Raw genomic sequence first — 25,922 nt, forward strand, 5'->3', positions numbered from 1 at the left:
TACCACCCTGTGTGTAGCTTTGGGATTCTACCCATCTGTGATTACTGCAGCTGTATGCACGATGAACATAGTACAGTTTTGTACCTACCATAAATGTAGATGTTCGAGTGCTAATACAGCTGCAGTACAGTTTTCCCTCCCTCCTTCCCCTCTTGGTAAAGGCCTAGGGCCTAACCCCTCTTCATACTACCTGATGGGGTTATCCTTCTATGGTATATTTGCTTGCAACTACTGATTTTTGATTATATTGCATTTCATGTATATAAATATAATGTATGTATTGCCTTCCTTCTGGGGGCACCTGACATCTGGGGCAAGAAAGACTGAGGAAAATGGCATCGGCTGTGTCTTGTATACCCCTGCCTCACTGACGTCAGGAAAGAAAGAGACAACAACCGACGCCGGACCTAGACTTTGGAATTCGGCAGACCGAGGGACCGCCTAATGGCAGAGAACCCATCTGTGATTACTGCAGCTGTATTAGCACTTGAACATCTACATTTATGGTAGGTACAAAACTGTACTTTCCTCTTACATTGATAGAAAATTTCTTAAAGCTTCATCCAAACAAAACACGTTTGTTGAAGCTTAAACTCAACAAAACCCATGGCAAAAAGTGTTTGTTAAAAAAAAAGATTGGCAGGTCCACCACCTCCACTCTGGATGGGGGGGGGGGGTTGACTCTTCACATCCCCCTACTTATAAATAACACCACAGCTGCAGTCACAGAAAAGAGATCACATACACTTAATTACAAAATAGAAACTGATCAGAATTTATTTCATATCTGTAAAATTGATCAGGGAGTTCAAAGTTGGGGACTTGAACTCAAGAATCTTCACTTTTCACAAAAACCAAGAGTAAGGAAGCGGTCTAAAATTTTTAGAAACTTAGAACGTATTGTTTTGGATAAGTTCTAAGTTTTTGTTTATCCAGCCAACACCAATGTCATTTCATACAAGCTATTCTGTAGCTGTTTAAAATATTTTCTTACTTTTACTCTGTTGGTTGGTAGGAATTTGTAGCAAGATTTTACCTTATTGCATTAGTTTGTAGAAATGTGTAAAATGTTACATTTTTTTGTGTGGCCCTTTTCTTCTCTGCTGTAAAGGGGCTATGTCGAGTTGCTTTTCTTTACTAGGACAAGCCAAAAACAGCAACTGCTTGGCTGCTGCCTTCGTTTAAATTTCTTTAGCATGGTCCAGCATTACAGAGACAAAGGAATATTCAGTTTTAAATGAGGAGGAGAGGTAATTGTTTCAGGAAGGCTGTCTTGTATTAAGAACTGTAAACCCGGTTAGTTCATTGAGAGAGCGACTTGTTAAATGTCAAATCGACCAGTCCTCCATAAAGAATTTATTATTCTGAATGGTTTTATATCTCAGCACTCTGGTACATGAAGGACCACCACTAATCCTTAAACTATAGCTCTGCATTCTGATACTGCATGGCGCGTGCTGTAATGTGATTATGTCCCTGTATTAATAAATACTGGTCTGTTATAACTACTGGACTACAGTGACCGTTGCAATAAATCTGATAATATCTTTATGTAAAATGCATTTTAGGTCACTTGAAAAGTTTAAAGGAAAGAGGATTGCTTGTTCTGTTTTAAGTTTTGTAGTTACTGCCAAAAATACAAGTATGTGATTTGAAATGGACAAATTCAAAGACCGTGTCAAAAATTAAAAATGGCGACTGGCTATGCAGAGACTACAAGGGATTCAAAGACTGTAATACTTTTATCATCTAAGCTGTGAGACACCCTGTGAAGTCAGCTCTGAAATAATAGGGTGGGCAGCAGTCCTCTGAATCATCATAATCATCACCAGCCCCCTTTTTCCCATTTTTCTACATGGGGTCAAGGTATTGTGTTAACTGTCACCAACTCTCTCGATTCACTGCCACACACCTGCCTTCTTCAACACTCAAGCCTGACTGTCGCAGATCTTCTGTCACACAATCCATTCACCTCTTTGGACGTCCTCGCTTCCTCTTACCTTCTTCCTGTCTGTCCCAAATCTTACTCAACAGATTGTCTTCTGCTTTTCTACATGTGCCCAAACCAAGAAAATCTGTTCTCTTTGATCTTTTCTGCAAATGGAGCTATTTTGGCTTCTACTGTTATATCCTCATTTCTTCATCTGTCCCACAGTGTGCATCCTATTACCTTTCTCAGGCACTTCATTTCCATCACCTCTAGCTTCTTCAACTGTTCTGCCTTTACTGCCCAGGCTTCTGTATCATACAGTATTGCTGATCACACCACTGTCTTGTACACCTTACTTTTCAGCTTCTTTGGCATTCTCCTGTCATAGACTACACCTGACAATCTATGCCAGTTGGCTCCAGGCTCTCTGATTCTAGCTTTGACCTCTTCATTCAGACTACCCATCTCCTCAACTCCTCCTCCCAGATACTTGAAGCTGTTTACCTGTTCCACTGTCTTCCCTTCTGTCTCTATTCTCAGCTTATTCTGATTTCCCCAGTTTGCTGCCATTACCACTGTCTCATCTATGCTTAGTTTCATCCCATGTGCCTTCAGATTTGCATTCCATTCTCCTACCCTTTGCTGAAGTTCTAGCTCAGAGTCTGCCTGCACTGCCACATCATCTGCATACAGCGGAATTGTTGATCTGTCCCCTCCAACCTGTCTGATAATGTAGTCCATCATCGGTATGAACAGTAGTGGGCTCAAGAGTTGAACCCTGATGTACACCCACACTTACCGGGAACCCCTCTGTGAGGCCGAATACTGTTCATACTTGAGTCAACTGGGTCCTTGTACATAGCCTGCACTAATTCTACCAATATTTCTGGGACTTCAAACCACCGCAGTGCTGCCCAGATCAACTTTCTTGGGACCTTGTCATATGCTTTCTCCAAGTCTGGGAATGCCCATTTGGAGACTCTCTCCTCATCTCTAGCTTCTTCTCAAGTATCTGTCTCCATGCAAACATTGGGTCAACTGTGCTGCATCCTGATCTGAATCCAAACTGCTCATCTCCCATCTTACATTCTAATACTCTGCATATCCGTTTATCAGTCACCCTCTCCAGAACTTTCATGCAATGTGGTAGGAGTTTGATGCCTCTGTACTGCCCACAGTTGTGGATGTCCCCTTTGTTCTTGTACACTGGCATGAGTATGCTTATTTTCCAGTCATCTGGGATACGCCTTTCTCTCCACACTGCTATTATTACCCTCGGGAGCCATTTCTCCCCCATCTCACCCAGCATCTTTATCATGTCTGCTGTGACCTCATCTGAGCCTGCTGCTTTCCCTGACTTCATCTTCCTTAGTGCTGTTCTTGCTTCTTCTAGGGAGGGCTCCTCTTCTTCTCTCATCGTAAGCTGTTTCTGAGGCAGTACAGCTTCTGTAGGGTTTTCTTCATTCAGAAGCTGCTGAAAATACTCTTTCCATCTGCCTTTGATGCCCTCTGGGCTGGTGAGCAGGTTGTTGCTAGCATCCCTTATGAAGGGTGTCTGACTATCTTCTTTATATTTGTCTTTGCCTTGCAACCTGATATAGTTTCTTTATGCCTCTTACTGAGTCAGTTTCCAGAAGTTGGTACAGTGCCCCCGATGCCCTATTCTTTGCTATTGCAACTTCTTTCTTAACTAACCAGTAGTCCTTCCCAGCCTGGTCAGTCTTTTCTGTCTCCCACTTCTTCCTGCACTCCTTTTTTTTCTTTTGACGACTTCCTGGACTTCTACATTCTGCCACCAGCTTTCCTTATGTACCTTTATTTCCATACCTGGCTAAGCCACATATCTTTTCTGTAGTCCTAACACATGCTGTTTTTAAGCGCTGCCATTCTTCTTCAACTCTACCTATTTCCTCCGCTTCTTTGTATGCTAGAGCCCTGAGTAATCCTTTTAACTGTTGTACTTTCTCTCTAGTCAACTTCCAGGTCTTCAGCTTGGTTTCTGTTGACCTTAGAGCTTTCTCTGACCACTGCTTGCAGCTGATTTTGGCAACTAGTGGTATATGCTGTGGGCCCACTGTTTCACTGGGGATGACTTTGCAATCATGGATTCTGCCCCAGTGCATTTTTCTTACTAGGAGGAAGTCTACCAGAGTTGCATGTTCACTACTCTTGTATGTGACCTTGTGGCTGTGTCTCTTTCTGAACCATGTGTTGGCTACTATCAAGCCATTTGCCAGACAGAAGTCTAGAAAGGCTTCTCCTTCTTTATTCCTGTTGCCCCATCCATGTGGGCTTAGGCAATCCTCGTATCCTGTTCTGTCTATTCCGATATGTGCATTCAAGTCACCCATTATCAACACCAGTTCATGTTGTCCTGCTTTATCTAGTAAGTCCTGCAACTGCTGTCTGAATACACTCTTTTCCTCACTATCACAACCCTGCTGTGGGGCATTGGCTGAGATTATGAATACTGGCCTGTCATTGCACTGGAGTCTGACTACTATGAGTCTGTCATTAATTCTGATATTCCTTACTGCCTTCTGAAGCCTCTCTCTCACCACAATTCCTACACCATTTCTAGCCTGCCCTTTACCTGAGTAGTAGACTCTGGATCCCAAGCCAAGTGGCTTTGCTGCACTGCCCTTCCATCACATCTCCTGGATATATAGGATGTCCATCCTCCTCCATATCATCATGTCATCCACTTCCAAGCTTCATCATGTCAGTGAACTTACATTAAGCATAGCAATTCCAAGTTCATGTTTGGCAGGTTGGTTGGTTTTATGTCCAGCTTTCACTCAACAGAGCTATCCTAGGTAACACAGGCTGGACAACTAGATGCCAGCCAGTAGCTTATTGACCCAGGGCTGCTGGGCTTTGACTGGCACACATTGGCCAATAGGGGCATGTACCCCTCCCACAGTTAGCACGGGTCTCTGGCATGGGACAGAGTAGGCCGGGTCCTCAACACACTTATTGTAACTACCCATGCCCAATTTTGGCGACATCAGTCAACATGACTAAATAACCTAGAGCCATATTTTACACCATTGAGTGGATAGCTCTGCCACGGCAGGCAGTCTGTGATCCGTGCTCTCCTATCTTGAGGATACTGCGCACTACAGTAGATGCCCAAAGCGGTTAGTCTGTACAACTCTTTCCCCTTATAGGGCACCATGTAGAGTCTCTGCTGCTGCTCAGAGCTCCATTCATTGGTGAGTTTGAGATGGAAACACACAGCATATTTTTCAGACATGGGAGAAACTCTATGGAGACGCAGGGAGAACATGAAATCTCCAAAGAGGCATTGGTTGGAGGTCAGGATCGAACCTTGCACGTGGGGGGAAAAGACCTTAACCACTAAGCCATCTCATCATCCCTCCTTTGAATCCCAGTCTAATTTTGCCTTGCCCTTTTTTGGACATTTCACTTTGAAGTCTTCTGTTTGCAAATGTGTTTGCTCACAGTGCAGTGACTGTTATTTTTTTGGGAAATGTATGGTATGTTGTTCCATAATAATTTTTTTTTATACGAACTATTTTATGCCACATTATTTGGGTATTGGTTTTGCACTACAATGGAATAGTACAGTTGTACAAGTCAAACTTAACTATAATGGTAGCTATTCAAATGATCACTGTAGCCTTCGCTTTAGCTGTATGGGTTATATCTTGCCAAAGTTGTAACAGCCGTCCAGCTTCCAAAGTTTCAGGGCACCTTCCACACACACAAACTGTCAAGCGGCTCAAGCTCAGCTGACTAAAAGACTTGTTTGGAAGCGAAAACCTTCAGAGATTTCCCGCTAGCAGAAAGAGGGAGTATGAGCCCTTAAAGGACAAGGCAAGGAATAACAAAATACATGTCCACACCCTGGCATAAAAAACACAAAAAAACAAGGGTGGTGGAGAGAGGGAGTGGTTACTGCAGCAGTAATCATTCAAACATCTACTGTTATGTAAGTTCATCTTCTACAAATGTACTATGTTCTTCATATTGATCAGTACTAAAGTAGACTTGGCTATGTGGGTAAATTAACCATAGCTAACTATGTTTGGGAGGTGGAAAGAGAAGGGTCCAGGAGCCCCCAGAGAATAGTCGTAGCAAAGCATGATCTGTACCTAGAGAAGGAATCCAGCTTATAGTACTTTGTGAAAGTATGTGTGGAGGACGGCCATGGTGGTGCATCAGTTAGCATTGTTGCCTCACAACAAGAAATCCACCTGTTCAATTCTCTGCTGGGTTGCCTTCAGTGCTAAGTCTGCATGTCCTCCCTGCAGTCGTGTGGGTTTCCTCTAGGTGCTCCAGTTTCCTCACACATTCTAAAGACATGCAGTAGGTGGATTGGACACTAAATTGTGTGTGGTATGTGTGTGTGTGTGGTATGTGTGTGTGTGTGGTATGTGTGTGTGTGTGTGTGTGGTATGTGTGTGTGTGTGTGTGGTATGTGTGTGTGTGTGTGGTGTGTGTGTGTGTGGTATGTGTGTGTGTGTGTGGTATGTGTGTGTGTGTGGTATGTGTGTGTGTGTGGTATGTGTGTGTGTGTGTGTGTGTGTGTGTGTGTGTGTGTGTGTGTGTGTGTGTGTGTGGGGTGTGTGTGTGTGTGTGTGTGTGTGTGTGTGTGTGTGTGTGTGTGTGTGTGTGTGTGTGTGTGTGTGTGTGTGTGTGTGTGTGTGTGTGTGTGTGTGTGTGGGGGGGGTGTGTGTGTGTGGAGCCCCCAAAGAATAGCCCTAGCAAATCATGATCTGGACCTAGAGAAGGAATCCAGCTTATAGTACTTTGCGAAAGTATGTGTGGAGGACGGCCATGGTGGTGCATCAGTTAGCATTGTTGCCTCACAGCAAGAAATTCACCTGTTCAATTCTCTGCTGGGTTGCCTTCAGTGTTAAGTCTGCATGTCCTCCATGCAGTCGTGTGGGTTTCCTCCCACATTCTAAAGACATGCAGTAGGTGGATTGGACTCTAAATTGTGTGTGTGGTACGTGTGTGTGTGTGTGTGTGGTACGTGTGTGTGTGTGTGGTACGTGTGTGTGTGTGTGTGGTACGTGTGTGTGTGTGGTACGTGTGTGTGTGTGTGTGTGTGTGTGTGTGTGTGGTGTGTGTGTGTGTGTGTGTGTGTGTGTGTGTGTGTGTGTGTGTGTGTGTGTGTGTGTGTGTGTGGTGTGTGTGTGTGTGTGTGTGTGTGTGTGTGTGTGTGTGTGTGTGTGTGTGTGGTACATGTGTGTGTGTGTGTGTGTGGTACATGTGTGTGTGTGTGTGTGTGGTACGTGTGGGTGTGGTACGTGTGGGTGTGGTACGTGTGGGTGTGGTACGTGTGGGTGGTACGAATGAACTACTGAAGCAGGACTAGCCACCCAGTGGTGTAAACCTTGGATCAAGATGACTGACGCAGTTGAAGTGACACCCTGACCCTATGTGTAAAAATAAGAAAAAAAGGTTGAGAATGGATGGGTGTAAAGGACCAAATAGAAGCTTCTAGAATACTGCTAGAATCCAATGCTTTCCAGAAAACCATAGAAGAAGCCAAGGTCTTTGTGGAGTGAACCTTGACCCTGCCTGGAATAGTTTTTATGGTGAATATAACAAAAGGTAATATTCTTAGACAACCATTTAGAAATGGGCTGCTTTAACGTAGGTTGTCCCTTCTTACCTTCACAAGAAATGAACAATTGATCTGATGATCTGAAAGATTTCATTCTGTTAAGACAGTACCCAAGTTTTCTGTGGAAATCAAATGTATAAAAGTATCCTTTCTAGCTCATGTTTAGGTTCCAGAACAAAAACAAAGGAGATGGATAGTTTGCCTTCAAGTAAACTTGGATACTATTTTAGTTTAACTTGAAAACATGAGTGGTTTGCTTACTGTGAAAATATGGAAATTCAAATCTATGTGTATGAAATCAATAAAATGTAAGTATGTTTCAGGACAAAAGAAATGAACATTTATTAATTCTAACAGTCAGGTAACTGTGTTTTGTAGAACTTGAGAGTACGTTCAATGGGAGGTACCGAATTTTATACACGTACTTCCATAAAGGTCCGAGGAGCCTTGGGTGAGAAGTTTATGTTTGTAGATGGAGACAAAGCCGTATCTGGATCATACAGGTATTTTCATATAATTATCTATATAATGGTTATATAAAATGACCTGCTGCTTTAAAATTATTTTTAAAGTAGTAGTATCTGTTGAATTTTGCTGACAAGTTAGCCCAGTGAATCTGAAAGTGAATGTTGGAGTATCTGTTGTCACATGTATTTTACTTTTTTGTTTATATTCTTTGCAAAATGGTGATCTAAGCTCTTAAATCACAGCCTCTCTTACTCTAAGCAATGCTAACAAACTTGAGATTTTGGTGGAGTGTTATGTAATTTGTTACCATAACCAAATATACATGTTTAAAATGCAGCAGAAAACTTCAAAAGAAGCCTGGAACAGAAATGATATATTTTTAAAGTTGTGGCAGTAATTTAATTAGCATTGAGTTACAGCATTTAACAATGATGGTATAACTTTATAAGGTGTTAAGAGTGTTTAATTTCTTAATCAAGCAATAGACAATGTTCTGAATCTCTTAAGCAAAAAGAAATAATAATAATAATTGCATTATTAAGAACAAACTGTAATTGGGAGAATTCACTGAAAAACAATTCGGTAAGAACTGTCTAACACATCTTCATTTTTTCTTGATGCAGCTTAGGGCATTAATTAATGTAAAGTCCTAAGTAACTTAATATGGGTTTAAAAAAATATATATATTTTAGATTAATGATGCTGCATGAATTTTATTTGGCATGAAAAAAAAATGTTTAACCAAAACAAAATGTTTTTGCCAATTAAATGTTGCTGCTGCACATGTGGGGGTAAGTATGTCCGAGTCCCCTTTCTAACTTCTAGTGCATAGCAGTTAAGTCCGTTTGCATATTCTGCAAGTTCCTGTTTACACTCTGCCTGGCAAACTGGAAGACCAGTATTTTTGTTTTGGGAGAGAGGCCTACCATAAATGTAGGGTAAATGCAGCTGCAGAAAGTTGACTTTTAGCACCAGCATGAAGGCATACAGTTTGCAATGAGCTGCAGTACAGCTTGGTTCCAAAGGTATGATGTGGGAAAGGTACATGTTTAAAAATCAAGGCATATCATTCCCTATTTATGCAGATCTCCATGTAAGTGCAGACCTCTGGAAGAAACTTCCTTTATGTGTTAAGCAGAAAAGCATACTTCCCACCTTCAAGATAAGCCTCGGTAAATGGATGAGCACTCTCAAATTCTCCCCTTCCAGTTTGCCTTGCATTGCCCTCCTCAAGGCTGGAGCGAAGTTTTGAGTAGGGGGTTTTAGCTAGGCATGTACCGGCCTGCAGATTGATTTCCTAGTATGAACCCATGTCATTGTTGAGCTCAGGGCATATGACAAAACTAACAAAATTAAGCCGAAGATAGGGCTTTAGCAATGAAGTAGTTTAAGGAATGAGTTAGTCATAGTTATTACATAGTTTTACTGTATGCATGAGTCCCAAAGATGGAAATATTTTAAAGGAACGGCTCATATTTTGTATGTTTATAGGTCTACAGGCATTGCCTCAGAATGTTTGTCAAGAGCCAGATCACTAATAACACACACACAAAGTTGTTTCCCCTAGAATGTAAGAATGCAGGAGTCTGTTTTACATTCATTGTAAAGTGCTCAGTGTCTTAAATAAGGGTAACTAGCACAAATGATGGAGTGACAGAAACCTCTTGGTTTTCCAAGCACCTCTCACTGTGTTGATGTGGTGGACCTGGGAAAGATAAGGTGTCAAATTCCCCAAGATGCAGATTAATAGGCCAACAAGCTAAGAAACACTAAAGAAGCCCTTTACTTGTATGTTAGTTTGTAGAAAAGAAAATGCATTCTACAATGCTGTGTTTAGGACCTAGTTGTCTTTCAAGATAGCTAGTACAGCAGTTCAGAGGGTGATGTCCAAAGCCAATGTATTTCAGATACTTTTAAATGAATAAAAACTGCTAGTATCAGCTGGTCTGCATCTATACTGGATTAGACACAATTGGACTCTTGAGAGTAAAGCAATGATAGCACTAATGCCTGCTGTAAACTGTTGCTGAACCTCTACTAAGAGGTGAGTTCATATATGATTACTAGGCTAAAGAAGTTTTGATACCCTAGTATTTTTAAGGGGTTAATATAGGCTTGGGCATGGGTGGTCAACTAGACATACATGCCAATTCCCCATCCTTTGATCCAAGGTTGCACTACAGTATTTTTGTTTATAGTCCACTTTTCCCATAATCTTTGCAAAGGCTGGGAGCTTCGAAGTGTGTATAAAAATAAAATATCCAGGACTATGATTTCTTAGTTTTAAACTGGCGAGTAATAGTGACATATTTTAAAAGAGCAAGAAAGACACAGATTCACAATGTGTCAGTGGTTCTGAGAAAAAACTGTGGCGTCCGTGTGTACAAGCCTGTCTGCATGCTTTGTTTGCCCATTTCTTTTAATAATAGCCATCACATTCCCATAACAGAAGTTATACCTCTCAGCTGTCCATATTTGTCAGAATGTCCACATTTGTGCCTCTTGTTTTCGATCTGTCCCTTATAAAATGTCTGAAATCATTGAGAATTGATGTCTAAAACGTAAAGCATTCAAAAAAATGCAACTGCAAAGTGTCCCTATTTGTGATCCTTTGCCCCCCCCCCCATTATTTTTGGCTTTGTCCAGATTCCTTGCACTTACACTTTTAGAGGTACAACAGAAATTTGTCTGAGGAGTAAGTAAGGGGTGGACAAATTAAATATGTGGGTAGTCGGGGCGGGGAGTGTGGTGAGATCAGATGTAATTTATAAGACTGAAGGTACTGGCTGCGCATCTAGGGCGCAACTACAAAGGGTACAACATAGCCTAGAGGAAGACTCCGTTCTTGCAGTATAAGTAACCAAGGAGAAGCAGTAATCACTGCTCCAGAAGTCTTTTCATTTCTGCCAAGTGTCTTTTGGGTTCACCAAAGAGTTATGGCTTGTCTTTATCTGAAAAAGTGAGCTTTGTCAGGTTTGGCTAAAATTCTGCAAGGCTCACTTCTGATTTAAGAAGGAATAATGAAGCCATGATATCCCTAATGCTTTGCAAAATTGAGGCTTATTCCATAAAGGATGGTCAGGGGAGACCTGTAATATATAACAATTTCTGTCTGTCCGGTTATCTTATAGGACTATTTAGGCAGATGTTATTTATTCATTCATTCATTTTTTTCCTAACCAAGGTGGAAGATTGAACCACGTGGACCATTTTCAGGTTCAGTCCAATTACATTCCTCACCAGTTGTTTTTACATAGGTTAGTAGCACCTTCCAATAGAAATTCTGTATTTTTAAGGTGGAATAAGTAAATTCAAAATTGATACACCTGTCTGTCTTGCTTGGTTGTAGGACTCTTAATTATGGCATACTTCCCAATCAAATGAATGGAGTAAGCAAACAGCAATTGGGACATGCTTCTAGTTTGATGTACGTCTTCTAATCTTTCAATCATTTAAAGTTTGTTAGTGAAGCAATCTTTAAATGTGCTTAATCACATTAAATACTTTCATCACATAACTGTAGCATTTCTACTGGTTTTCAGTGTGAATGTTTTAAAGTTTATTACTTCAGACCTACTTTTGCCACTCTAACTTCTCTCCCAAATATCTTGGCTTCAACGACACACAGTTGTACAATAAGAACCTTTGTCAGTTAATATAACAACTGGAATGTTGGTGCACCTTTGGGTAAACTGAATATATTGTTGAGTTCTTTTCTTGCCCATTAATTAGTTGAAGGCAATATTCATTCAGAACTGGGATATTCAATTACTCTGCTTTCTAAGAAATCTGACCAACAAAAAGCAAGTCTGAAGCATTCTACAACTTTTTACTTGTAGGCAAGCAGGATGGCGTGTAATATTAGTGTAGATGTCCTTCAAGGATGCATCTGCAGTCCTAACAAATGGGTTGTCCTGTCGTCAGGCAGCCCTTCGGTCGGCCGGATTCCAAAGTCTGGGTCTGGCCTCGGCTGGTGTCGCACTTCACCCGACGTCATCTCTTCGCAAGTGCCGGTCGGTCAGATCCAGAGATTACTACTACCGAATACTACTTCGAAGACTTCTAAAAAGCTAAGTACCCCGTTGGGGACTCTTGCCTCAGCCGATGTCAGAAAAAGTGAATAACTGTTTAACTTGTGGGAAACAAATACCTCATAAAGATTTCCACTCTTACTGCTTACCTTGTTTAGGCCCAGACCACGACGTAGCAGCCTGTTTAGCCTGTGCTTCCTTCAACTGACGAACGCTTAGGCGTCGGTCGGAGTTTGCTGAACAGTTTTTCGGCTCAGATTTTGCATACATTATGCCGTCGGATCCTCCGACTTCTCAAATTGTTAAAGCAAAGAAAAGACCGACACTTTCGGTCCAGGTTTCGGCGAAACCACGGTTAAGCAAACGCGAGTGTCTCAGTTTCGGCCGAAACCGAGCAAGCGGGTCAATCTTCAGCGAATCCATGACTACTACCGAGGCTCCTGCTACCCTAGTTGAATCGGCCTCTGAAGTTTTGCCTATTAATGTGGTTCCTCTAGAATTATCGGACACCATCCCTTTGGATGTCTCTACCCCAGCACGTGGTGCTGCTAGGCCTCCTGCAGCCATGTCTATAAAGGGCTTTGCCAGGGCTAAAGCAGCCAAATCTGCTAAATCTGTGCCTGTTAAGCCCCCCTCACACAGGCCCAGTTCCAGTTCTCAAATGCTTACTCTGGCAGAGGATCTCATCTCTTTAATAAGGGGATCCCAATCTCACCCAGACAGGGCCTCTCAGCCTCCAGATAAGAGACCTAGAGCAGAGCCCCCTGAGCCAGTGTCCTCAGATGATTCTTCTGATGATTCAGACAATACAGACCATCCAGAGGCTCCTTTTTCTACTTATGAAGATTCCGATGCTGAATAATCTATTCCTTCTGCCTCTCCACCAGAGGAATTTTCCTTTGGGGAAACCTTACATGCCATGAGAGAGCAATTCCAATGGCAGGGACAAGATTTCTCTGATTCAAGAAAAAGGCTTAGGACCTTTCTACATTTACGCAACATAGGCCCTTAGCTATACCTCCAGTTCTTCCTGTTGTGGATGATGCATTTAATGATGTTTGCACTGCTCCTGATACTTTACCTCCAGCCCCTGCCAAGCCCGATAGGTTTTACAGGGTACCGGACACTCACCACCACCTATACAAGGCTCCCCTTGCAGATCCTGAGACTATCTCCCAGGGGCCTAAGGCAGTAGCTTCGACCTCAGCAAAAACCCTCTCCCTTCTGAAAGGGAATCCAGGTCCTTAGAGAGATGGGGTAAAAAAGTTTACACCTCTGCTACTCTCTCAGCTAGAGCTTTGAACTGTCAGTTTCATATGATCCAATACCAAGAGTTTATGCTTGATCAGTTAACTAAGAAACTGTCCTCTGATGATTCCTTAGATAAGAAATATGTTTTAGAAATGGTGAATAACATTCAGCAGGTTAGTAACCATTCTTTAAAATGTGGCTATGATGCACTGGAGGCTTCATTTAGATCAGCCATGACTGGCACAGTTATAAGAAAGCATGCATGGTTGAAAGAACAGGTCTTGCGGATCATGTTAAAGCAAAGCTATTAGATGCTCCTATGGATAAGGTCAGTCTATTTGGTTCTCCTGCCCAGCAAGTAATGAAGAAAATGGAAGAGAAGGCAAAATCTGTACAAACAGTTAAAGATTTCTTACAGGTTCAGGCCCCAAGGTTTAGCAGGAACTGGCCTTCCAAAAATTGGTCCTTTCCAGACTCCTCTAAATCTCAGAGAGGCAGGAATAGGCGTTCCAGAGGCAGAAATCAATCCAGAGGAGGTGCCTACAGAGGGCGCCAGTGGCAAGGCAATAACCAACGAGGGACAGACACAACCACTGCCACTGCAACAGGACAATCACAGTGACTTGGCTCTGACACGCCTACCAGGGAACAAATAGCAGCACCCTTAGGCGGAAAGTTAGCCTTATTTTCAAAAATTGGCACTATATCACAAGAGACAAGTGGATTTTACAAACTATAGACCAAGGCTACAGGTTTCATTTCCACACCTTACCAGTAAAAGAGGAATGCCAAACCTACCTCCAAATCAAAAACAGAAGCTCTAAAACAGATAGCTCAATTAACAAAGATGAGAGCTGTGGAAAGGGTACCACCTACAGAACAGGGCAAAGGATTCTACTCCAGACTCTTCCTAGTACCAAGAAAAGAGAAAAGTTGGAGACCTATTCTCGACCTGTCCGCCTTTAACACATTCATCATTGTTCCAAAATTCAAAATGCTGACCCTACAGCAACTTCTTCCCATGCTGGGCAAGGAGTGTTGGCTGGTAACTCTAGATCTCAAGGAGGCATACCTGCACATCCCCATACGACCAAATTGCAGAAGATACCTCAGATTTCTTGCAGGATCAGAGCATTATCAATTCTCAGCATTGCCCTTTGGCTTATCTACTGCGCCCAGAGTATTCACAAAATGCCTGGCATCAGTAATCGCTCATTGCAGGCTACAGGGAATCCAAATTTATCCATACCTGGACGACTGCCTGATACAAGCGGACAACAAAAGCAAGCTGACAAAAGACTTACAAAGAGTCATTTGCTTACTACAAGCCCTGGGATACACAGTCAATTTAAAAAGTCAAGACTGATACCATCCCAAACAAGAACATTCTTGGGTGCAGAATTGGACACAGTAAAACAGATGGCATTCCTAACTGCAGAAAAACAAGAACAACTCCCTCTTTACTTCTTGGCATTAACAAAGCAGAACAAACTAACAGCAAGGAAAGTACTGCAGGCATTGGGCTTCATGGCATCATGCATAATCCTGGTCCCCCATGCCAGACTGCATATGAGAAAGCTACAGTGGTACCTAAAGAATTTATGGTCTCAACACAGGCACAGCTTAGAAACCGAAATACCACTAATCCCATGTCTGAAACAAGAGTTCCTATGGTGGGCTCAAGCATGCCAGTCAAACCCAGGCTTGCCCTTCCACAACTTTCAAGCAAGCCAAACCATCACAACGGACGCCTCAGACCTAGGTTGGGGGGCACACATGCTGGACAAATGCATACAAGGATTATGGACTCCAGACCAGCTGCACCTGCACATAAATCAAAAAGAAATGCTGGCAGTAAAACTAGCAATCCAGAATTTCAGACCATTCCTCAAAGAAGGCCATTTAATGATAAGGACAGACAACACCACAGTCATGTGGTACATCAACAAACAGGGAGGCACTCATTCATACCCCTATGCCGAATGACTCTGGACCTATGGAATATGGCTCTGAGCTACAACATCCAGTTACAGGCAATATTTGTACCGGGAAAAGAAAACATCCTAGCAGACATGTTAAGCAGAACTACCTCGGATGCTCACGAATGGATGCTACACCCGGACATCTTCAAGGCCATCACAAAGAAATGGGAATGCCACAAATAGACCTATTCGCATCCCCACTCAATCACCAGCTCAAGAAATTCTGCACAAGGACATACCACCCACTTGCATGGAAGGTGGACTCTCTATCCTTCAGTTGGAAAGGCCTGACAGCATATGCATTCCCACCTCTTCCTTTGATGCACAAGGTACTACTGAAAATCAAAGAGGAACGTCCAAGGATAATTCTGATAGCTCCAAATTGGCCAAGACAACACTGGTATCCATTGCTGAGGAGCATGTCTCGGGGGAGAACGTGGACACTACCCCTGATGCCTTTGATGTTAACTCAGAACGACTACAACATCATGCATCCAAACCTAAAAACTCTGCAACTGACTACCTGGAACATTACATAACAGCAACTAACCCAGATTTATCCCAAAGGGTTAAAGACATTATCCTCGAGGCCCGCAGACCTTCAACAAGAAGGAACTATGCAGGAAAATGGAAAAGGTTTGTCATTTGGAGTACTGAAAGAGGAAAAGATGTGTCAAAGATAGATATTGCTAACATCTTGGAGTACTTGGCAGAGCTTCTCCATACAGGCCTGTCCTATTCCTCCATCAAGATACATGCATCAGCTATTTCTGCAGAATACAGCTTGATCCCCAGTCTTCTCACATCCTCTACTCAGGCAGTTCCTCAGAGGAATCAAGAATGTAAAACCTCCTAGGAAACCACCATTACCAGCATGGGACTTGAACTTTGTGCTAGAAAAATTGACACTCCCTCCATTTGAACCAGCAGCAACAGCAGATCTTCAACACCTATCCTGGAAAACTGTTTTCCTACTGGCAATTACTTCAGCAACAAGGGTTTGAACTACAGGCCTTAATGGCAGTACAACCCTTCCTAATCTTCCATCAAGATAGAGTGTCCATGAGAACTAATCCTACATTTATGCCTAAGGTGGTATCCAGAGTGTCTCTAAACCAGGCAATCCACCTACCTACCTTCTTTCCCAATCCACAGAACAGGGGAAAGACTGCTGCATACCTTGGATGTACATAGACAGTTGCGCTACTACCTGGACAGAACCAAGGGCAATAGAAAAACTGACCAGCTTCTAGTAGCTTATGCAACAGGAAGGGAAGGAAAAGCAATTTCCAAACAGACAATCTCCAAGTGGATAGGAAATTGCATAAGATTCTGTTACTCCTACCATGGAAAGCAAATTCCACAGAACATAAGACCTCACTCTGCAAGGGCTACAGCCACTACCACAGCTTTCTTATGAGGAGTGGCTACCAAGGACATTATTGAGGCGGCTACTTGGACCTCCGTGCATACATTTGCCAAGCATTACAACTTACCTCTATACTCTAGATCCCGAGCAGGGTTTGCCACTGCTGTATTGCAAGGGATCCTAACTACACCATAATTCTTCTTCCTCCTCCCCTAGTTTGGCTATGGTATTCTACCCATTTGTTAGGACTGCAGATGCATCCTTGAAGGACATAGTACAGTTTTGTACCTACCATAAATGTAGATGTCCGAACAGGATAGCATCTGCAGTCAGGATTACCCTCCTTCCCCTCTGTGGTACTCCTAGGGTATTTACCCTCCTTATAGCTAGCTAGGGGGGGATCTCTTATGGTGTATTTGTTTGTATATATGTACATACATGCTTATTTTTTGTGTTTGCCTACTTTTTTTTGGAAACATTGGCATTTACCCAAAATTTAGTTTTCCAAGAGGGCAACTGGCATCTGGGGCAAGAAACACTGAGGAAAATGGCGTCGGCTGATGCCTTTATACCCGAAGACCAGCAGAGATGACGTCGGGTGAAGTGCGACACCAGCCGAGGCCAGACCCAGACTTTGGAATCCGGCCGACTGAAGGGCTGCCTGACGACAGGACAACCCATTTGTTAGGACTGCAGATGCTATCCTATTCGGACATCTACATTTATGGTAGGTACAAAACTGTACTTTTTTCACTGTTATGTTTCCAGCTAAAAGAAGCTCAAATAACTGTGCACAGCATTTGTCATGACTGTAGCTTCTCCATAACAACAAAGTAATGATAATAACTTATTGTTGCTGCAGCTGTTTAACTGGTGTTTGTTTTTATAATTAAAATATAATAGCCAAAACTGTCATATTTACATGTAACTTTGCATACTAAAAAGGGTGTAAGCAAAAAAAAAATGTATGTTGTGTGTGTGTGTGTGTGTGTGTGTGTGTGTGTGTATATATATATATATATATATATATGTATACATATGTATATGTATATATATATATATGTATATATATGTATACATATGTATATATATATATGTATACATATGTATATATATATATGTATATATATGTATACATATGTATATATATATATATATATATATATATATGTATATATATATGTATACATATGTATATATATATATATGTATATATATGTATACATATGTATATGTTTATATATATATATATATGTATATATATATATATATATATATATATATATATATATATATATATGTATCTATGTATCTATATGTATATATATATATATATATATATATATATATATATATATATATATATATATATATATATATATATATATATATATACACACACACACACACACACACACACACACACACACACACACGCACATATATGCACAGTTGGTCTATAACCTATCAAGTTGGGTACAACACGATGTTTTTAGTCCCCCCCCCCCCAGAAGTGATGATATCCCATTCTGTACCTGTACTGGAATCCATTATTATGATTTCATCATTAGTGCAGTTTGTAGAAATGGCTTCTGTCAGTTCTCAGTGTTGGTCCCCAACATTTACAGCATGGTATCTGTATGTCCTCCCACTGCATAATAAAGTATAGCGTTTTTTGTTTTTTTTGGTAACATTTTATAGTCTGTGTCCTTATAGCATGCTAAGGGAAGTTAGAGATGGATACCTTGTGCAACTTGAAATACATCACTGTCATTGTATGGCCCGGAAATTGAGGGTAGTTCAAAGTGGGGAAAGAAACTCCCTTACCATTAGGAAAATTTTGCACCTTGGGTGTTCTGTTTCTATTTGCCTTGGGACGCATACTGACTGGGGAGGGGGGGGGGGGGCATTGGGAAACAGCAGATTGTGTTTGTTATGAGACTATGAAAATGGATGTGAAAAACAAAGAAAAAAAAAACTCCTCTAACCTACCCAATCATCTTCCCTTGTTTTGTCCTTCAACCTCCTTTAAAATTTTCTTTTCCCCTTTTAATTGAAATTGTGCGTGTGCTTGTTTACATGTGTTATGTATATTATACACAATTTATGTACTAAAAAGAAAAACATGCTTTATTTTTCTTTTCACAACAAACTTTTGCTTTTTATCCCACTTTCTAAAACAGTTGTTTGGCTATTTTAATTGATTTTCTGCCTCTAGTAAGGCTGCGTAATGATGTACATGTTAGTCTTCTGCATTCTTTTTCCCTTCTTCTTTTCATTCTATATGTCTTGCAACTTTAAAGCTACTGACTGACTCAGTCAAGACTTACAAAGATGTCCCATTCTCACTGGCCATTCCATCCATGCCTATCTTTGCTGAAACGCTAATCCTGGTCAGAGCTGGGGGGGGGGGGGGTAATATGAGGAGTGGAGTAGGGGTAGGACAACTCTTCTGTAATGTCAGCAACGGTCCTCCTCTTCTCCCATGAGATCAGTAGACATTCCTGTTTAGGTTAAGAAAAGCACTGTATCCAGTATAACTTGATCTGCCCCAGAGCCTTCTCCAGCCATACCTGCTATACGTCCTGTGGACATGCCAAAGGGCATGGTCGCCACCTGCCTAATCCACCACAAATGCCAACCTTGAGAAGCCGCATTTCTACTATAAGATACCTCCAGACTACAAAGCTTAACCCTCAGTCATGGGGCTGAACCCAGCTATTCTGCAGAAAATCCTCATTTGCATCTGTATTCTCATCACTTCTTTCACTACTCAAGTCTTGTTATCAGAGTTAATTGAGGTTAAAGATGGCGACTGACCAGTAAATTCAGAGTCCTGACATGCGACACATCTTTTGCTTGCTGACCACACTGTAGTACAATACAGCTGCTGCAGCCATCTGGCAGTCTATCTCCTGATCCCTCATATGTGAACAAAACCCCAAGATACTTAAAACTCCTCCGCATGAGGTAGCTGCTCTCCCTTATCTCCAGGCAATGATGTATTCCTTTTTTTTCTGCAAGGACCATGAGTTCTCATTTGGCGTTACTTTCATCCCATGTGCTTCACCTTCAGCAGTGAATCACTCCAGTACATGCTGGAGATGAATTGTCTAAGCTCAAGATCTTTTTCTGCTCATACTTTGCAGGTGCTTACATGCCTCCTCATATTTCTGTTTTTATAAAATAACATTACCTATGTTATGTACATAATTTTACTTTTCCACACTTTGTACAGATCATATATTCAGTTGTTTCTTTTTCCGCTAAAACGCATTACAGTGTACAGCATTTAAAGAAGGTCTTCCGGATTGACTTTCTAACAACTGCTTATTCATCTCTTTATCAACTATGACGTTATTCCAGGCATCTCTAAATACTCTATTTGTTAACCTTCAAACTACCTCAAGAACCTTATAACCTTGTATTGCTTTTATAGATCACTTATTTTCAGGCCAATAAGAATGTTGTTCTGATCTAACATTAAAGTACGACAGCTAATATTCCCATTAAGTTTTCTCAAATATTACCTTTTGCATCGCTACATTTTCTGAAATCCTTCTCTTTTCCACTGCACGGCATTGGCTTGCTATGCACCAAGCTTTTATCTACTTATTTTGAATCGTACCAGATCATTTCTTCTGTATTCAGCACCTGTAACACATGACTCCCTGATTTATAAACTATTTTAACTCTTCTTTTAAAATAATGTGCTCATTTCTTTGCTTCTGATACCCCCTTTTATCCTACAAGAGTCCTAAGGGAAGTGGGGCCTATCTTGTCAACACAGCAAACCACAAGCACATCACAGGATACACACACACACACACACACGCGTGCACACAAGCAAACTAAAAAGACTGCCAATTCATCAAATGATATGTATGCACAATGTATACAACTATCCTAATGGACTACAGATCACATGATCAAATTAAAATACAATATCATCAATTTTATGTTAATGACTTAACCTCTTCATCCTTTACTAATATGAACTTGTGCATACAATGGGCACAGGTATATGTTTGTGTAAACTCCTATATCAGGTACCTAATGCAAAAACAGCTATGATCTTTTACTGGGAAATAAACCATATTATCAGCCCTCCCCCAACTGTTCACATATTTACTACTTTGGATTCTAAAAACTAATCTCTTTTAGCCACTGTTGTGCATCTAGCCCAGATTCCTTTACCATAACTTTCCTGCAAACCTTTTCTTAGTATATTCCAACCTTGTCCTAAGTTCAGTTTTCCTTCCAGCTTTTCAAAAACCCTCAGAGTACAGGCAAACATGCAAAGATGAATTCCATCTGGCAACACAATGCTGAGAACCACAACATTGTTACCCCAGAAGATTCCTCCTCTGTTCCTCATCCTTCTGAAAGCCCTTTTCAGGGTTCTAATCTTATTTCTAATTGTGGATCTTTCCTTCAATTTGCATAATTTAATGATAAATTATGCGAAACTCATAATATCCTCTAGGTCTTTAACAGTCCCAGATACATTTCCTCCAAGTGAAATACTGACAAAAATGTAACATTCATATGTTACTCCATCTAAAATACACCCGTGAACATAAAATACTCCCAATATCAGCCATCTGTCCATCCATAATGGGCCTGTGTTTCCAGTTTAAATTATACCAAATTACATATAATATGAAAGTATTGTTTAATAATAGATTCAAGTTATATGACAATGATTTAATAGTAAGAGAAATGTTAGGCAGTTTATGGAGAAATTAAAGATAAATTAGTATAACGCAAATGGGAATTGCAATATGAAGTGCAAGAAAAGCAGGTTTATGGTAAATTTAGAGAGAAAGCCAGGGGAGTGAAGTTGATAGAGGTAAGGATGCGAGTGAAGAAGGAAGAGAAAAAAAAAGTATATGAATAGGTATTTGCCCACATTTTGGGGATTTATTTTATCCTGGTGTTGAGCAAGAATGCAGCCAGCTTTTGGAAGGCAATCACATGATCTTACACTTATGAAATATTCCCATGCAGTACTTTACCCGCTTTTCAGAGGCAACCCAGACCTACATACAACTTTTTTACCTAAAGAAAAAATTACATTCGATTATGTAGACTTAACTGCTCTTAAACTGCCAAACCCCTTCTTTATTTGCAAAACCTATATTAATCATAATAATATTAATTCTGTTTCAATCTCATTTACTTTCAAGAAAATTTAAATACTTGACTATTAGAATAACTAATCTGCCACAGCGTATTGATTCCTCAAGATACAGCTATCTCTCATCAGATGCTTCAGATTTAGATAACATTATGGCTGTTTGTTGTACAGTAGTAGTGGTGATGATGACTTCATTTGTTAACCAGGTAGACCCACTGGAGAGACAAACCATTTTCAGGGGCAACCCAGGAGCAATCTTTGGTTAAAAGTCTTGCTCAAGGTCACACAGTAGGCAAATAAGGGTTGAGAGAATCAAACCAAAATGCACCCTCTGCCAAACGGTAAGCCATTTAATTTCATTGACTATTTGTTTCTTGTATTCAGTGACAAGTGTCAGACAGTCCCAAGATTTTTTTTTTTTAGTTATCTTGCCTGCTTCAAAGTCGTAAACAGTGAAACTTAACCAGCTTTTCCACCATGGGCAATAGCAGAGTCAGTCTTGCTAAGGTATAATACAGCCCACATTTTGCATAATCTGCATTTAAAAAAATAAACTATATATATATATATATATATATATATATATATATATATATATATATAAAAACAACCCTGGACAGCAAGTGCCCCTTTTAGGGGACAACCTGGGAACAATGGTTAGGTGACTTGCTCAGTTTCACACGGTAGGCAAATGAAACCCTAAACTGCTGCTACAGGATGTGGGTCTAACAGAACATTGTCTTAAATTATCATGATAGAATTGCATTGTCTTTGTAATGGCATATTTTACTGAGGACAATTACTATTAACAGTTTGTTTTTCCAGTGCATATCTCTGACTAGACTTGAGTATTCTAAATTCAGTAGTGGTAAAAATTGCCAGTCCTTTCAGAAGCATCATTATTTATGCGATAACTGTGTATCAACACACGTTTTATAATTGTATTTAACCCCATCTATAAAATGTAGCATATTTTTATGTCACTGGCTAAAGTTGTAAATGATTATAAGTGACAGCTGCTCACATAAAAAAAAAGTGCTGACTCCAACTGCAAGCAGTAACATATATGGCTATAATTATGTACAATAATGTTTTATTTAACAATAGCTTAATAAAATACAGTGACAACTCAAATACACATATTTACACTAGAGAAACTAGAAAAACCAATAATTCTCAGACTTGCAAATGACCGTCTTTGCAGTTTTAGCATACAATTTTAAAATCCAAAGGCATCATCAAGGCATTACTATTTATCAAAAGGATATGAAAAGGTATATTTTTAAGTTGCCTACTGCTAGCAAAATACAAAACCAGCATATGTGGTACACTTCATTTTTAGGAAAAATTTAACTTCAGTTCTGAATATAGATTAGCGTAACACTATTGCAGCATAATTTATACCAGCTATATTATAGCTATACCATTAGGGTCTATATTATATCATCGAACGCTTAAAAAAGCGAACGCTGATTGATCAGCCTAATTTAAGCAAAAGCTTACGATCTCAAACTGTCAGATCAGCGATTTTTTTCCCAGGGAAAAAAATCGCTGATCCAAAACACATGCACACAACACAAGCACACCAAACAAACAGAAATCCACACACACACACACACCTAAAATCTGATTGGGGATTGGGAGGGTGGCCTAATGGTTAAGGTGTTTGCCTTACAAACACAAGGTGCAGTGTTTGAGTCTCACAAGGGATAATTGGCTAGGCTTAAAATGGCTTGCAAGAGCAGTTAGCTTAGTACTAACCTATGAACCTATGAACCTATGATACCTAACCCTACACTAAACTATGCACACACCACTAACTACCAACTTACCTTAACCCAAATCCTAACCCTAAGGTCCGTCACTATTGCACACTCGCTTCACTTGCTCCCTAACTCACTTAAATCCGAACCCTCATGTCCACTCAATCACACACACACCTAACCCGAGCCCTAACCCTAACTCACCTAAATCACCCTAACACTCACATCCACACAATCGCACACTTACCTGAATCCGACCGGTAACTTTCCACCATAACACTGAAAATACCGAAGCAACAGAAACGGACAACCAAATTCTTTCCCTAGGAAAAAATTTGAGTTTCTGCTGCTTCGATATTTTGCAGTTTCGCAAAAATAAGTTTGATCAATCAGCGTTCGCTTTTTTAAGAATATAGAACCTATCATTATACTATTAAGATAAAACTACAGGATAGCATATAATTACAGTGCCATTTTTGAATTACAACAGCATTCTATTTGTCCAAAAGGAAAGAAATGCTGTAACTAAAGATTCTAATTCACTAATTTTTATTCCAGGACATATTTTTCAAGTCTAACTGAAGTACTAATATTATGTTTACTTCCTGCTAAAGCTAATTCCTGTCCTATTAGGTTCATAGTTAAACACTAGGCTAACTGCTTAAAGCTTAGCCAATTTCCTTTTTGATGCTTGAATTAACCTCTTCCATTTGGTGTTGGATTGGCCTTGCCCATCCTATGGTCAATTAATTGTATATTATAACTAGTGAGAATAACTGCGTTCATACCATAGATAATTTTGAGGGACCCATAACTTGGAATAAAGCAGTAACCATTTGAAATGTCAGGACCCGCCAGAGCTAGTCCCAAAATATGGAGGCTGAATGGCTGAAAGAATGGACTTTGCCAAGTCAAAGATGTCATTTCTCAGAATATTCCCTTTTCTCCAAGATGTGGTGATCTCAGAGTTGGTATATACAAGTTGGTGGGGTGCAGGAAGACTTGCCCCCTACAAAAAGAAGTTTAAAGGAGAAAAGCAATTTTTGAGATTTGCTCTTCTGTGTTTTTCAGATTTTCTTTGGCTTGTCAGCACTCAAACTGCTGAGTGCCAACATTTCAGTTGGGAACCAAGTAAAGTATTTAGGAGCTGCCTCTGTCCCTTAATAGTACAGGTGAAAGTTCTGGGATACATTTTCTATTACCCATCTATACATCCAAGCTATACTTGAATATGGGCATGGTTGATCTTTGTTTTACGTAGATGGACAGCACAGTGGCACAGCAGATAGCATTGTCACCTTACAGCAAGAGGCTCTCTAGTTTGATTCTTGGCTGGGGTGCCTTCTGTGTGGAATTGGAATGTCCTTGTGTTCACATGGGTTTTCTCCAGGTGCTCTCTTGTTCTCCCACATTCCAAAGACATGTACTAGGTGGACTGGACAGACTGGACACTCTAAATTGACTGCACATGTAAGTATGTGTGTGGGGTATGGAAAACCTCGGCAGAGCTAGCTATCCAGCAGTGTTATCCTTGGATCTAGACAATTGTTACTATTAAAATGACACCCCCACACCATGTGAAAATGGGGAGAGGGGTTGTGGATGGATGACAAGTCTGTTAACAGAGCTGTGGTATCCTCTGAGATTCACCTGTCCAAACTGTTCTGTTAATGTTGCAGAAGAGGTATAGATAACCTAGGCCATACCTCTCAACTGTCCTGATTTTTGCCGCATATGTTTCAGCTATTCCTCATAAAAATTTGTTTTTCTGGCAATCCATTGAGGACTAAGTCATGAAATAATGACAGACATTTGAGTTTCAGACTTCATAGCCTCCAGAAAATGCATGCTAATAGAAAACCTTTAATTCTAGAAACTGTCTGTGTTTATAAGAGCAACATTTAAAATGTGTCCCTTTATTGGGCCTCTGTACCCCCACTTATTTTTGGCTTTGTCCATATTGTTTTTAAGAAGTTGAAAGGTATGCCCTAGACCTAGTATTTCTGATACTGTTTGATTTGCTGATGTGTGCAGTAGCTCCATCAGTATTGGGTCGAAAGATACCTTGTATGTGAGACACAGATTACCTCTTAGCAGTCTGTGGAATACAGAGTGTAGTGAAAGGGCTTTGAGTCTGACCACATAGAACATAGTGTATAACCAAAAAATTTGTATAGGCAAAATTCTGCCAGTATACTCAAATAAAAATCCTTCTGACTTATTTCAATATTCTCAAACGCTACTATCCTAGTTAACAACCATATTTTGAACTTACTACTCCCATAGTACTGAATGTCACACTTACTATTAATTTTGCTTGTAACTCAATGTAATTAAAATGTTAGCACATTTCTGACATTTTAATGAAACCAAAAGCTATCTAACTTTA

General features: G+C 40.5%; 2 protein-coding genes across 2 annotated transcripts in view; one reads left to right on the forward strand and one right to left on the reverse strand.

The window, feature by feature from the left end:
- SLC5A10 (solute carrier family 5 member 10) overlaps positions 1–25,922 on the reverse strand; it is a 1,811,293-nt gene that overhangs the window by 757,708 nt on the left and 1,027,663 nt on the right. The window lies entirely within an intron of this gene.
- FAM83G (family with sequence similarity 83 member G) overlaps positions 1–25,922 on the forward strand; it is a 254,449-nt gene that overhangs the window by 181,480 nt on the left and 47,047 nt on the right. The window contains exon 3 of the mRNA XM_044089580.1: positions 7,908–8,032. Within this exon, the coding sequence (XP_043945515.1) occupies positions 7,908–8,032 (125 nt within the window). The remainder of the gene's footprint in view (positions 1–7,907; positions 8,033–25,922) is intronic.

Source organism: Protopterus annectens, chromosome 12.part0, assembly GCF_019279795.1.
Source record: "Protopterus annectens isolate FY-2018-M chromosome 12.part0, PAN1.0, whole genome shotgun sequence".
Classification (NCBI taxonomy): domain Eukaryota; kingdom Metazoa; phylum Chordata; order Ceratodontiformes; family Protopteridae; genus Protopterus; species Protopterus annectens.